Genomic DNA, 16,041 nt, shown 5'->3' with positions numbered 1-16,041 from the left:
CATGTAGGCACTAGATTAGTATTGTTGGTCTTCTATGTCCCAATACATTAACTTCATATAACGTTTGAAAATATAGAATTTGACTTTTCTAATTCTATAATACTATATCATTTATGTATCTTATATTAAAAGAGAAACTACTCTTAATCTGAGAGTTTGATTGGACTTCTAAACCTAACTTATCAGCGCCTAATTTTAGTCTTTATTAGAGTTTGAATGTTTTGTTATGGACATGATATGCAAATGATCATGCCTTGGTGCATTTGATCATACAGTTTGATTAGACATTGCATGCAATCACGCCTGTGATGCATTCCATTCACATTTAGAAAGAAGGAAAAACAATAGTGTAAACTTTAATTTGTAAAAAAAAACGATAAATAAGTGAATAAGTAACATAAAAATGCAACTTGTAGTTCTTTGTCCCCCTGGTCAAATACAAAATATCTCAAACAGGAAGGGCAAATCTTTGTAACCACATTGGATCTCTCGTATATCTATTTATCTTCCCATTTCGTAAACAAATTTATCGAGCCACTAAAATCCAAAAGCTTAATGTATGTTGAGGTGAAACAATTCGTTTTTTATAGGTAGTGGATAAGAGAATGATGCATGGCATATATGTCGATAACATTTTGAGAAAATTAAGCGTATTGATAACAAAATGGTAATCAAGTATTGTATATTTCTCTACATACTCTCGGCATAAATTCGGAACTAAGCCTGCCTTAGATGAAACCATCTCAAAAGTTTCAGCCGGAACACTTAACCTAGACCGATAACCAGCTAAAATTTTTCTCTATAGATTAGCCCGTGAGAGACCGCAGCCACATAAATTCAAAGAAATCGCATTAACCACTCCTCATGTGAATTTCATTTGGATTGTTAACCGTTTTCAATGATAAAAGAACATGGTAGTAGTAGTAGTAGTAGTTAAGTAACAAAACGATAAGTCTAGTTAAAAGACCATCTAATTCAAAACAGCATAAGTTACTTACTGTTTTCCCATTTCTTTTAAACATGTGTTATCTTAACGGCTTATTCTTTTGGCTTATTTGTCTAAATAATTGACAATTAAACCGTTTGATCGCTAATAGACTATGACAATTAAAAACGCCACTCGATTCAAGAAAAACCGGCGACTGCTAGTACCGAGTCAATATCATGATTCTAGAACTTAGGGACGTCTTAAAGTAACTAAACATGCATAATTAAAATACGATCCAAGGCCACATGCCGTAAGAATGTTGCTAATCTATGTCGGTTCATGCACAATTATTTTATTCTGACATTCGGTTAAACGAACCTATTCTGCGCATATATGCATGTAAAAGGGCTTAAGTTTATATATTAAGTTTCCATTCAAACTTACCTTTCAACAACGTATGGCATAGCATGATAGGAATGTAATTAAAAGTATCGGCTAATTACCTCACGGTTCAACAAAAAAAAAAAATATTATCGTGCTCAAGGCCAAAATTTCATTCAACGTCACGAGTTTCGTGAGAGTCTTGTTCTAAAAATTCTACAATTATACAAACATATAAACTGAAAATCTCCTTCTATTACATAAGTCCAATAATATTTAACAAACCGATTTATAAATGAAAAAGAAAAAAGGGAGTATTAGGATAGGAATATAATATATTACCAAAATGACATAAACATCGAAACTGTTCACTGTCTACGTGATGACACGCGCCACCTTTGAATCAGTTTTAGCAGCTTCATCTTATTTTACCTAAACACCCCTCTGTCTTCTCCTCCTTCAGTTTTTCTCCACTCTGTTCATAGAAAGATCGGTCCACGGGTTACCACCCCCACCACCTTCGTTACCCGCTTCACTCCTCCTAAGTCCCATACCCGGATCCCAACCCGACCCGTCTAGGATGATCCCACCAAGACCCAGATGCATATTCGACGCCAAAAGCGAGCTAAAACTCCCACCACCACCACCACCACCACCACCACCACCCATCTCCATACCTTTCACGCCTTGGTCTCCGATCGGAAACCCGTACAGCATCCGGGTCGGATCCGTATCCGTGTTAGGACCCGGGTCCGGGTGTTTGGTCTTCTTGTTGTGTGTGTTAACAGGAGAAGATAAAGAGGTTGATCGTTTAGCGTTCTTGCGAGAACCGCCGCCGACGGGAACGTTCCGAAGAGCTCCGCCTTTGGTCCAGTAACGACGGCAGCTTTTGCAAAAGTGACGGGGCTGTGACAGATTGTAGTTGTTGTAGTAACAGAATTTTGTGTTCGGTGAGTCACAGCGAGGACACTTTAGCTGTTCTTGCTCTGGAAACTGCTGTGGTTGTTTTTGTTGTTGTTGTTGTTGCTGCTGCTGGTGATGTTGTTGTGTCGCCATCATCGACTGGTAATAAGCTGATGGATCCTGCATTTCTTCTTTTGAAAAACAGTGTGTGTTTTTTTTCTTTATAGATAGAGAGGGAGTGGTTCTTGACGCATAGATAAGACAAAATATAACACTTTCTCTCTCTAGATATGAGATGAGAGAGAAGTTGGGTGGAGCAGAGCAAGAAGGGCAGAGAGCTGAAGTCTAAGTCTAAGACGAGAAGACAAGCTTCGGTGAGATGTGGTTGTGTGACCAGTCTTATAGGGTTGCCCAATTACAAAAGATTAGTGCTTCCGTAATTTTCTTCCTTTTAATTAGAATTTTTGTAAATATTGTGCTAATTATTAATTTGTATATACTCTTTTTTTTTATCAAAATTTGTATACACTCTGATTATCATTACAACTATAGAAGACAAGAGCGTGGGTGTTCAACTTTTTCATTGACTTGTTGACCTTTTTAACTAATATCATGATAGAGTTGTTTTTGTGTTGATGTCATTTTGTCGGAGTGGTTAAAAGAGTTTAGTTCTATTTGGTTTAGAATAATTCTTGGATTGGCCGACCAATAAATATTCGTTTCATATTATCTATCTTTTTTAAAAAATATTGTCAAGTTATACTATGTTTAAAAAAAATAGTATTTGCAAAAAAAACTAAATACTATCAGCAAAACCCTAAACTTTAAATCTTTGGTGAATCGAAGATAAACCCTAAACTTTGGATAAATCATAATCCTTAAAATATAAATAAAATTTAGCCCAGTCACCAAAATACTAAACTATAAATTCTAAATATAAAATCCTAAATTTTTGAGTAAATTCTAATATTTTGGGTAAACACTAAACCTTGAATAAATTGAGTTTATGATTTAACCAAAAATTTAGGATTTACCCACAATTTAGGGTTTAGTGTCTTGATGACGGTATTAAAAATGTTTTTTTAAAATATTTTTTCGTTTGCAACTACTATTATTCTTTAATTTTAAAATATAATATAATCTGACAATATTTTATTTTCTTTTTTAAAAGATACTAAATATGAAATAACGAAATTCTATTGGTTGATAAACCTACAGATGAACCTAAGAATTACTCTTTGTTTTATATGAGTTTTTCCTATATTAACAAGATTAATAGCTATTGATTAAAAAGAAACAAGGTATAGACGTATATTTTTATAATTAAAAATCTTCAAATCTAGAAAATTAGCTAGCATTATAAATAATTGTATATGAAACTAAGGTTTTAAAATGTATTTTGTAGAAAAAAGGGTCTATTTCAAACCTAACTTTTTGGATTGTGCATATTATGTCATGAATTTTGGTATAGTGCCTATTTCATTAAGAACTCAACAATTTTGAAATGTTTATACGAACTTTCACAAGCATGCATTTATACATTGACTATAACTATGGTTAGTCAATTGCTTATAATAGTGATTAGTTAACAATTTATTCGGATGATTAGATAGCTGATATGACATTTTTGTTAAAACAGTATCGTTGATAACTATCCCAATTAAAATTTTAAATTTTACAGATTTTAAAAGATTCACTTTGAATCCACGTCTTGGTGGCTAAATAGAAACTTTTTATATGTTAAAGTGTGAGTTTGAAATTTGTAAAACTCAAAGTTTTAATTTCCAGTTCAGAGAGATGATGAAGCTTCCACCGTTCACACGCGTCTTCGTGGTTGATGTGGAGTCGACACGTGGGTTTGTGGGTGGCGGTGATTTTTTGGGCTTCGGATTTTCTTTTCTAGGCTTGGGGGTTGGTTTGCGTGGGTTAAGTGTTGTAACTTTTAGTTTTTTGTTCGTTTGGACCGATATTGGGCCTTGTACTGTTTTATAAGCTTAATAATATTTTAGTTCGAAAAAAAAAAAGAAATATGCAATATACAAATATACGAAAGTTCACGATCGAATATGCACGATTCGAAAAAATTAAGTTTAAGATAAGCCTTTTTCCGTGTTTTGTATATATCGAAGGGCTAATAACTGTTTCCAACGTATTTGGATACGCATGTCTTGGAGCCATGAGTAGTTGTTTGGCTTCATATGTTTAGACCAATATCGATTCTACGCATCTTTTTGTTTTCTTTGTGTTCTTACGTTGCCCACTTGCCCCCAGAAACAAACACAACTGCCTTTTCCTTTTGATGGCAAAACTTGTCTCTACTCGAATCTTCAAGAAAAAAACGTCTATTTACTCCTTTTATTATTTTCTCATCACAAATGTTAAAAATGTAAGGAAGAGTTCGTGTTACAGTTGACAAAAAAAAAGTTCGTGTTACAAAAAAAAGAAAGAAAGAGTTCGTAACAATTTCTCTATATATAAAACTCCGTTCAATCCTATTTATTCACGTCGATCTCAATACCTTTTAGTCTTTTATAAAGGAATTCTTATTTAAATTCTTGATTAAAGCATAATCAAGAAGACGTCAAACAAATGACAACAAAAACAGTTGTTCTTTCCCGCTCATTGTCACATGAGTTTTCTCATTCATGCAGAGACCTAGTTGCATCATTGCATGTACAGCTCAAATTCTTTTCTCGCTATAAAATTAATTATAACTAATTAACTAATCCAGTTAGCTGTAAAATCAGAAGTGATTACCATCGATTATTAATTTTAGTTAGCTGAATATAAAAATATTGAGATTTAAAAACTAATATTCCATCATTATTCACTGCCATAATATCTAAAACCCACTCTGACTCAAGGATCAGGAGACAATAGGTACTTAGCGTTCTTGTGAAGCAAGTATGTGTGTACTCGATGAGATCATTACACTTAAAAATCCAATCGCAGCCGTTGAGTTTGCACTGTAGGGACTAGGGACTATTGAATCAGAGCCGTCCGAGTGTCGAGAAAACAGACTAAGGATATTGTCGTAGCGTTAAGCTGCCGTAAGAGCTGACCATTTGGCCTTCCGTGTGTTCTGTTTTGCCAACACGTGGGGACAACCACTCCACTTTCTTCTTGATTCCCCCATCATCGCGTCATTTCTACGGCTACGATTTGTGGTTGCCGCTTGCGCCATGGACGGTGCAGATTAAACCTGGCCCTTTCGAATATTTTGGAGAGTGACAGAAAGACACATCTTAACCAGTAGCTAATCTAAATATTTCAGTTACTTACTGAAAAGAGTTTCACTTGAAATAATCTAAATAAGAGAAACGTTAAACACCCTCTTTGTTAATTGATTTAGAGCCTTTGGTTGTGTGTTTTAAAGGAATGTATCAACAAAAGAAAATATGAAAAAAAAAACAAAAATATTTTCAAGAATATATCCAAAATAAACATCTCTCACAAGAAGTTGTGCGAGAGAAAACTACAATCACGATTTTTCTTCTAATCGGATTCTCTTTTTTTTTTCTTTCAAATTCATGATACAGACAAAGAGAGAATATAAAGGAGCCAGTTTTAAGTTGTAATATGAAGATGGTGATGGGTGTTATCATATAAGCATCTTTGATCCTTGCAGTTTCACTAGTATAGCCAAAGCTTCTTTCTCCATTAGGGTATATCTTTTTTTTTTTGTTTTCTTTCAAGCATAGTACATGTACAAACTGTTGGCAGCAGCGCAAGCTATAGAGTTCTCTGTTGGATGCCATGCGAGATGCAGCAACTTTGTTGTATGGTCAAAAGAATTAGCATTTCCATCACCGCCTCCGGAACTCTCTGCTCCTCCTATTTTGTAACAGTATTATTCATTTAACTCTCTATATGATCGTTCAATCAATTCCCTAGAGACAATTGGATAAAACTCACTGACCTCTTCTAACCGCGCGTGTTATACTGCTTAGTGATGGTCTTGATGGCTTCGCAGGTGTTGTCACTTGTCTCCTATAAGTTCAAACACATATTGAGGATCTGATCATTACTTAGAATTAAGGAGCAACAGTTTGTTACCTCATTGGGTTTTTGCTTGCTTCCAAGGTTGTGGTTTCAGTACTTCCTGGGGAAACACCAAACACACGGAAGAGATTGCTGGACACAAAAGTTAAACCCAGGGAGGTTAGTCCACAAAGAATCAAAATTCGAAATAGAATAACAATAAATATCAAAACAAGCATATACCTATAAGAACCAGTAGCCACTCGCAATCCGTCCCCACTTAGACAACACTCGAACTTATCGAAGATGGAATCGTTTTCATATAAATCACAAAGCTGGAGATGGTAACAAAGATCTAGTCATCAGGTTATGCACCGAGTCGAGTCTGCTGATCTCTCAAAGTACAGGACACTAACCTTTGGCCTTAAATGTTCATGGACCTGGAAAGTTGATACTGGACCCGAGTCCATGTTGATGTCCCATAACTAACATGTACAAACATAACCATAAGTTCAGTTCTACTTATACAGTTAGTTTAAAATTAATCACTAAATAACCAAATGCAACTCTCAGGAATTAATGCACGAGGAAAATTCGGAAAAAAACAGGGACCTTAAGGGACATATAGTCACGGCTAAGTATATATCTTCCTCCTTTTGCGAATTTGATGTCTGAAATTGAAGCAATTATCTCTGTGAAAAATGATCTAGAAGTTGGTGTCTCTGTGTCCTCAAACCTGCAAAAAAAAATAAGCAATGTTACGAATTTACCTTTGTGGAAACAAGTGATAAAACGCTAGAAGATAATTTGGTTTCTTTCTGTCCTCAAACATTAGTAGTTAACACAGTATTCACTTTCCGACATTATTGGTAAAAGTACGTAGTTGAGGCAGTGCTATACCTTTTTTGTGTTTGGTACGAGAGATGTTAAGAGTCAGATTCTGACAGCAATTCAGATTTTTTTTTTTACATATCTAGATCGTCCTTTCTATACATTCCACTACTGAGAACATTAGTAAGGTCTACTAGTCTCAAGACTTACAATTTGGAATGTGAGTCACATAAAGCTGACTGTCGCAGATCAATCAGGCGAATTGAGCCTTTGGAACTGCTATACGCTAAGGTATTGCAATGCGTAGGATGAAATTCCGCTGATGTGATAACCTCTGCAACAACGAAGAAGATAAATATTGCAGCTCTAGAGTTAACTCCCAATCATCTCAACATTTTAAAACCAAATCAAGCATGTGCATATGGAGAATAGAGATGACAAGAAGAACATTTAAACATTTAAGTGGAACACAATTAATTGACCAGGCTATAGTATCAAAATGTTATTTGAGAGATGCATGCTCACCAGTTAGATCTTCCATGTTCGCAGGCTTGACATCAACAATGTTAAAACTTTGATTGCTTATCTCTAGGTTCCAAAGATTTATACGCAAATCATCAGCAGAAATAAATGTCTCGCCGTCACTTGAAATTTTTAGTAGCAAAAAAAAAATCACCAAGATAAATAAAAGGAAGGACAGCAAAAATAAATGTGACCAAATGGGCAAAGATAATCCTAACCTACCTATTGTTTGAGATTGAATTGATGTGATAATCATGAGCATGAGTGTACACTCTTCGACATCTAGCCACAGGGCTAGTCTCATGGCTTATAGTTACCTGCATGTTGTTAATGAACTATCAGTCTACTATATAAATTCTACATTCCTTGCTTATGTCTCATTCATTCAGGTTGAAGTTTTTACTGTGAGACTAAGATCTAGCCAAAAACCACAAACAATTAACAGAGAAGAAGTGGTGCAGAGTGAATTACCGCAGGTAACTGCAGAGATGGGATGCCTCCAGGCGGAAACGTGTAGTCATTATTTAAACAATTGTTAACTTTGTCAGACAATCCTCCATTTGTAAAGCACGACTTTGAACTGTTTGAGTTAATTGAGCTTCCAACACTTCCATTTCCAATAGATCCGGAAGATTCTGTATTTATCTCACAGACTTTCTTGATCTTTTTCTCTTGAACCTGTTTATTCTCCCACATACAAAAAGAAAAATAGTTGTTTTTAAATATTCAGCTTAAAAGGTAACTGAATAAAACAAACACAATGCAACGTAGACCACAGCTCCTATCAAAATAAAGGGAGTTTTTCTCACCTTCCAGAACTTGATGGTTTTATCATTTGTTGAAAGGAGAAAGAGAGCAGCATTGGCTGTTTGAGACCATCTAATTTTGTTGATTTTCTCCTCTATCTCCAGACTCTTGAGATAATCAAACTGGTAGACAAAAGGATCCAGAGCATGAAAAGCCAAAAACCCTATGTTGTAAGAAAGGAAAGATGAAAGAAGTAGTACCTCAGGTTCATGACTCTGAAATTCAGTTTTATAACGAAACTCCGGGTGTCTCAATGGACAGTCCGTTCCTTCGAGATCTCTTCTAGATCCACTAGTCTGCAATGAGGCAGCATGCAGCAAGCAAAACATGAGAAACAATCTCATCTGTTGCCTTTTTAGGACCCAAAACAAAAAGTGATGCAAGACTGAGAGAGGGCTATTACATTTTTGGAATCAGTTCTCTCGAAAAGAACAACACGTCCCCCACGGTCTCCAGTAGCAAGATGGTCACCAGATTTATCAAACTCAATCGCTGAAATGATATCAACTGCAGAGGAAACACCAGCTACAATTTTCAGAATTTCGAACTCAATTTAGATAAAATAAATAAATAAATAGAAAAACCTAATAGTAAAACCTAGAAATAGGTATGTCACAAAACTAAAACTGTAATCGCCTTATAGTCCAAGAAACCTAATAGATCTACGCGCTCAAATCAAATGGATGAGATCCAATGGGGGGGGGGATCAAGCAGAAGCAGAGATGCATGGAATAGTGAAAGAATGGTGGGGGGGGGATACCTTCATGAACTTCTTCACCAGCGCTGCGTTCACCGAATACCTGAGAGAATCTCCAATCCAAAGGCCCTGACGAAGCTATCACCTCATCCCCACCCTTCATTTTCTCCTCTCTCTCACTATTGATCTCAGACACTACTAAAGTTACACATCAGCAATCAGACAGAAGCAGATCAGAGATTTTCAGTTGGAGCTACGAAGATGGCGATTTCGATCAATCAAGATTCCCAGATTTCGACAAGCCAAAACAAAATCCACACACACTCTCTCTCTCTCTTTTGTGTGAGAGGGTAAAATTGGAATTTCTAATAAAGAACAATGACTCTTACCGTTGGTCTTTTCGTTCTTACACGAGTTCGGGAAGTCACGTGCGGTGACGTGGAACTCTGTCAAAAGTTCATGACTATTGGACCTGGGCCTTTTTGCTCGCGCATTATGAATTCTTTAAGGACTTTCGTATTAAAATGTTTTTAGTTTTATTTTTTCTTCTGAAATTACAAATCGAAATTGTAATAAGAAAAAAGACAACTAAAAAATAAATTCAATAGCTGAAGGAAAAGTGCTTGTCAACAGTAGAGCTGGGAATTTGATTCTTTACCCGCGGGTTCCGCCCCGTTTGATCCGTTGCAGGGCGGGTGCGGGTCAACAGATTTGAAAAATTTGCGAGGCGGGTGAAGGTGCGGGTCAAGCATATTTCATGCGGGGCGGGTGCAGGTCGATGGAATTTAAACTGCGGGTACCCGCCAACTCGCAAAATAAATAAAATTTTTTTTTTGAAAAAATATGATTTCTTTTTATAAAAATATGATTTTTTATAAAAATATATTTAAAATTACGAATATATATAAAAACTTAATTTAATTATATTATTTTTAAAATATTTTATTAAAAATATCAATAAAAATATATCATTTTTTAATATTTTTTTAAAAAATTAATAAAATATATAAAATTATTATTTTTATTATTTTTAATATTACCCGCGGGTCCCGCGGGTGACCCGCTTAAATGAGCGGGGCGGGTGCGGGTCTTATTTTTCTTACTCGCGGGTCATGCGGATCAAATTTTTGAATCCAAAATAATAAGTCGACCCGCGGATCGCGGGGTGGGTCGGGGCGGGTTGACCCGCAAACCCAGGCCTAGTCAACAGTATAGAGAGAGAAGAGAGAGAAGAGAGAGTCGCGAGTTAAAGTTTCACCGGCGTCCGGTGGCGCGTCTGTGCGCGTGCCGGTGCCGGTGGGTCTCCTTTCCTTTGTTTCAGTACTGCCGTTGGGCTGGGTGCTCGGTGTTGTAGTCGTTCTCCGATATACCGACGGATCTGGGTTAGGGTTTGTTCCGGAGGAGGCTCTGTTCGTGTGGAGACTCTCGACGGTGGCATCTCACCTCTCTCTAGTTTCGTGGTGAGGAGAATCGAAGATGGCTCGGGGCGTCAGTCAGCTTTTGTGATCAAGGTTTTGTTCCAGGGGGTGGAGGATCCGATAAGTCGCACGCCGCCGATAAAGTTTCCGGATGGCGGAGCCTTCCTCAGTTCCACGCTGCCGGCTGAGATATCGGGAGGTGGAGGCTCCTATAGCTCCACCGTTGCCGAATTTGTCTCCGGGAGTTAAGACGTTCTTTGCCTTAATGACGCCGGCTTTTGTTCCCTAAGGCTTTTTAGGGTTTAGTGTAGCTTTCTTGCTTTTGTTTTATGCTTGTTCCGGTTTGAGTTTGACGGAGGAGAATTTGTCAGAGGACAATTGAAGCTCTCCGGTCGTAATGGCGATGGTGAGTGCGAAGCTTCCTCTTGAGTGGTGTGCGGCGAATTCCAGTGGAAGAGATCTCACCATGGCGATTGTATCCTTTCGATTTGAGACCCTCTAGAGCTGAAGGCGTTCGCGGTTAAGAGAGATGGAGTCATGAAACTCCGGTGTTGCCTGGTGATCGGAGTTGGAATCTCCGGTGGGGCGAGAATCGACGGAAACGCTATGGTCTTCGCGACATGTGACCCTCGAAGGTGAAGATGGTGACACGTGTACGTGCTTCCCCCAAATCTGATCTGCGAGGCGGCCATACTCGTTTCGCGTTAGATTGCTAGGGTTTCCTCAATTTGGGTCTGAAGCCCAATTGAGAGTGTTGGTTTATTACCCAATATGTATGGGTTTTGTAATGTTTGTTTGTAATTGGGCTTGGACCCCTTCTTTATATAAAATATCTAGTTGGAAAAAAAAATTCAATAGATAAATTGACAGCAACAAATTCACTAGATAAAATCCTTAAAAGTCCGGTGTAGAAAACTAAAAGAGGCGGAATAAACTATCCGGAGAGAGACCGGTGGTTCCGGACGGACATGTAGCCGACGAACCATCAACCATGGATCAATCTCACAATTTCCAGAAAATTTGAAGCTCCTGCATATCCTACACGTGTCTTGCATTAAGTTAACCTTATTATCTTTTAAACTTGAGCTTCGTATTGGGCTTAAGAGCATCTTCATTGAAGAAGGTTCAAACCTCAAGCTTTCACAGTTTTCTAAAAAAAAAACATTAAAATAATTATGGGGTCCAATAATCTTATAAACCTGTCTCACCTAAATCCATCTTTGTGAACCTGTATCTTAACTATTTCACGGGCTCTACGACACGTGACGACCCGTAATTGATTCGATTATTAATTTAAAAAAAAAAATCAAACATTAAAAAAGTAATTAAAAATTGTTTTGTGAACTTCCCCATGAGATTCACTAATGGGGATGCTCTAATAATATTTTGTAATGGAATGAGTTTATCTGTTTGTAATGGGTTTTTCGTTTAATAAAACTAAATGGTTGACGGAAAAAAAAACTAAAAAGAGAAATCCGCAAGAAGCAGAACTCTTGTTCTTTGCCTCTCGGGTTGTCCTGTCCCATAGCGCCGATCTGGTGTTGAAGCAATTGGTCATACAACCTCAAAGGCAGTTGCGGTTATACTAGTCAGGCATCTAAGTCACCTGTCACTTTCAAAAGTGACGTTTCTATAACCTTAAAGACGCAAGAGGAGGTTTTGCATATAACCCACGGCAACACCGAAAATTCAACTTCTTAAATTGTATAACTTATTATTCTGGATAATCCAGCTTAACCCGGAGTCCGTAGAATCTTGTTTCAATGGCGCGTCATAATTGTATTTCACTAGGAAATTCTACTCTTATTTACCAATGTCGTTTGAAGCTATGTGCATAGTGCATACTATTGTACTAGGATAAGATCCGCGCCTTTCGCGGAGTGAGAATAATCTTAAATTAGAAAAAAGTATTATTAGATATAATATATGCTTACTATCGATGGTAATTTAATTATTATAAATATGAATTAAGCAAACAAAATCCCCTAGACTATATTTGAGAAGTGATTTTGCCACATGTCATCTCTATAATCAGTTTTACAAAAAAAATATGACATGGCTACTACAATTGATGACATGGCTTCCGAAAAATATGACATGGATTATTTCATTTAATGTTGATTTATATTTTTGGTAAACTTTTTAGAATATGGTAATAACTCATACCTTACATTTAATATTGATATTTATTTTTGGTAAACTTCTTTAAATATGGTAATATCGCATACATCATCTCTAAAATAAATATATTCATATATAACATTAAAATTTCGAAATTATATTATATTTTATTTTCTATAATTATACAATTTGTATTGCCACGTGTCCTCTTTACAATCAGTTTCACAAAAAAAAAATGACATGACTACTAAAATTGATGACATGGCTTCCGAAAAATATGACATGGATTAATGTTGATTTATATTTTTGGTAAACTCTTTAGAATATGGTAATAACTCATACCTTACATTTAATATTGATATTTATTTTGGGTAAACTTCTTTAAATATGGTAATATCGCATACATCATCTCTAAAATAAATATATTCATATATAACATTAAAATTTCGAAATTATATTATATTTTATTTTCTATAATTATACAATTTGTATTGCTACATGTCCTCTCTACAATCAGTTTCACAAAAAAAAAATGACATGGCTACTAAAATTGATGACATGGCTTCCGAAAAATATGACATAGATTATTTCATTTAATGTTGATTTATATTTTTGATAAACTTTTTAGAATATGATAATAACTCATACCTTACATTTAATATTGATATTTATTTTTGGTAAACTTTTTTAAATATGGTAATATCGCATAAATCATCTCTAAAATAAATATATTCATATATAACATTAAAATTTTGAAATTATATTTTATTTTATTTTCTATAATTATATAATTTGTATTACTAAATCTTTAAAAAATTGCTACAATTTTTTAAAAAATTTGATTTCTAATCGTAAAATCATTAGATTCTTATATATCTACAGATTCTATAAACATTGTTAGTTCAAATTTTTGATAATTATACAATATATTTTTAAATAAAAAATCATTTTATTTTAATTTAATATTTAAATAAATAAAATCTATATTTAAATATCGATAAAAATAATAAAATCTATAATATTTAATAAACCTTATTTTAAATATAAATTAAATTTTGAAAACAATTTTACTGCACATAGTGCAGGAAAACACCTAGTTAAACAATAATTTGTAAGCAATATATTAAAGTAAAAAATGAATATTTTAAATTACTATAACACACAATGTCATATATTATTTATATATCGTGTATGAAAATTATCAAGTAAGGCCAAATGGCTATTTATGTTTCTATCTGGGTATTATGAAAGGTTCAAACATCCTTTTTTGGGCAACATGCCCAAATATTCTAACCATAGGTTTAAAAACATGCCAACATCCTCTTATATATTAAATGAAAAGTTATTTTCGTGATTTATGGTGACATGTCGTTCATATATTAAATTCCAAGAAATTGTTATAATTTGATTGGTCGAGTGTTTTTATTTTTTATTTATTTAAGTTAGATCTAAAAAATTAAGGTAAGTCTAAAAACATATAGCATCATTTGCCATATAATTTAAAGAATATTACAAATAACAATTTATGTCAACTAATTCTCGAAATTATAGAAAGATTATTAATGTTTTATTTATTACTTTTAATATTTATAAACTATAGAATACAATGAATGAATTTTTATATAAGATAATTATAATATTTTTATACACTACTTGATGAATTGTATTCGAATATAATTATATAATAACTATTTTAAATATTACAAAATCCAAACATGTTTATTATTATTTTTTAGAACTATTTATCATTGTTTACAGAATAAATTTATCAGAATATTAAAATAATTTATAAAATGTTATAAATCATTTATAAGAAATAAATCCTACTATATACTGATTGAGAAGTCACATAAGTGATTTTTATTACGTGTCGATCATAAATGAACTATTCAAATTGTTATAATTTGATTGGCCGATGATTTTTAATTTTATTTATTATAATTATATCTAAAGGAAAGGATAATTCAATTACCACTTTCCAAATAATCTACATAATATTAGAAATAATTATTTATGGTAACTAATTATTGAAACTATGAAAGAGTAATAATGTGATCAAATTTTTTATATATTTTTAAATTACATAAAATAATAAACAAAAATTTATTTTAATTGATATAATGATTTTATATTCGTATAGAAATCCTTGTATTTGTATATAAAGTATCATAATAACAATTAATGTCTAACAAATTTCATGCATGCTTTATAAATCATTTATAAAATTATTTATATTGGCTTATCAGATGTTTTAAATTATTATAAGAGCTTCTAAGTAATTTATAAAGCTTATATATTAATTTATAAAATGTATTTTGAAAATTTATTTTATATTAAATGAGAACTCACTTAATTAATTTTTTGCTTAGGTGTCTTTGAGTTTTAGAAAAACTATTATAATTTGATTCGTTAATAGATTTTCTATTTTTATTTATTTTAGGAGTAAAGAAAATCACTTCTAGAACCAATTTTTATCAGTATCCAAACGATATAAATATATTTCATAAAATAATTTATGGTAATTAAATATGTGATTTATATAAAATATATGTAATGCTCATAAAATCATTTTATTACTCAAGTATTTATAAAATATATAATATATTTCAAAGTAATTTATAGAATAGATATAGTAGTTTTATATTCCTATGTAGTTGGATATGTGAATATGTAGAGAATGTGTAACAATCATATTGTTTTATCTTTTAATCTTAATAAATACATATGACTTTAGCTACAAATTATTTAAAAATGAAATGTTTCAATACTACATACCTCTAAAACTCATTTTTAATAAAAACTGAATTATGAATAATATATATAACTAATTTTAGTAAAAAATTAAATACAAAATATCAACAGATATTTAAAAAAGTAATAATCATCTTTTTCAAAAATAAATATTTAACAATAAAAACATATACAATTTTTTTTTTTGAAACCTAAAACATATACAATTTTTGATTATGAAAAATATCTCAATTTGACAAACTATAATAAATATATTGTTACAAAACATTCAAATCCACAAAATTGCGGACATCCAAATTTTCAAATTTATTCTAACTATGGATCAAAATTGATAGTTCTGAAAAAAAAATGAAATATTTTTTAGAGATACGTACTTGGACTTTACAGAATCACATATGAAATTTACTACTCTTTCAATAAAAGAAAAGTAATAACAAATTATTGTGGCACTTATTCAAATTTGTTAAATTTTTATCTCAGGTTCTACAGCAGTTTACCGAGCAGTTTTCTCTGCCAAACCTTTTGGCCACAAATAGTTGGTAAATAGCCAACCATGATCTCTCGATCCCTATATATAAGGTTAGCTTCTATTTTTTTTTATAACTTTTGTATTGGTGAAGTATAATTGAAGTATAGAAGTTTAAGTGGTTTACTAGATTCTGACCCGCCTTTAAAAGGGTGGGTATATTTTTTATTTTAAT

At 33.2% G+C, this 16,041-nt stretch overlaps 2 protein-coding genes across 4 annotated transcripts; both read right to left on the bottom strand.

Moving 5' to 3' along the window:
- Window positions 1-1,544: 1,544 nt before the first annotated feature.
- Window positions 1,545-2,585, bottom strand: LOC108859824 (dof zinc finger protein DOF3.1). The gene has a single exon (XM_018633735.2). The coding sequence runs from the start codon at window positions 2,396-2,398 to the stop codon at window positions 1,769-1,771; it is 630 nt and encodes a 209-aa protein (XP_018489237.2). The 5' UTR covers window positions 2,399-2,585; the 3' UTR covers window positions 1,545-1,768.
- Window positions 2,586-5,609: 3,024 nt separating this feature from the next.
- LOC108856569 (serine/threonine protein phosphatase 2A 55 kDa regulatory subunit B alpha isoform) lies at window positions 5,610-9,406 on the bottom strand. Of its 3 annotated transcripts, none has more exons than XM_056986474.1 (14): window positions 9,114-9,406; window positions 8,757-8,878; window positions 8,554-8,649; window positions 8,356-8,475; window positions 8,018-8,224; window positions 7,769-7,863; window positions 7,550-7,668; window positions 7,235-7,358; window positions 6,806-6,929; window positions 6,610-6,678; window positions 6,437-6,528; window positions 6,269-6,346; window positions 6,132-6,202; window positions 5,610-6,037 (listed from the first exon to the last, which is right to left on the bottom strand). In XM_056986474.1, the coding sequence occupies exons 1-14, from the start codon at window positions 9,211-9,213 to the stop codon at window positions 5,904-5,906; spliced, it is 1,551 nt and encodes a 516-aa protein (XP_056842454.1). In that variant the 5' UTR covers window positions 9,214-9,406; the 3' UTR covers window positions 5,610-5,903. The 3 variants fall into 3 exon arrangements, with proteins under 3 accessions (XP_056842454.1, XP_018485904.1, XP_018485905.1); XM_018630402.2 differs by having other exon boundaries at window positions 5,610-6,046; window positions 9,114-9,404; XM_018630403.2 differs by having other exon boundaries at window positions 5,610-6,046; window positions 8,757-8,860; window positions 9,114-9,403.
- Window positions 9,407-16,041: the final 6,635 nt, after the last annotated feature.

The sequence above is a fragment of the Raphanus sativus genome, chromosome 5 (genome assembly GCF_000801105.2).
Source record: "Raphanus sativus cultivar WK10039 chromosome 5, ASM80110v3, whole genome shotgun sequence".
Lineage (NCBI taxonomy): Eukaryota > Viridiplantae > Streptophyta > Magnoliopsida > Brassicales > Brassicaceae > Raphanus > Raphanus sativus.
The sequence above is the reverse complement of the archived record's forward strand: the minus strand, read 5'-3'. Positions and strand labels throughout refer to the sequence as shown.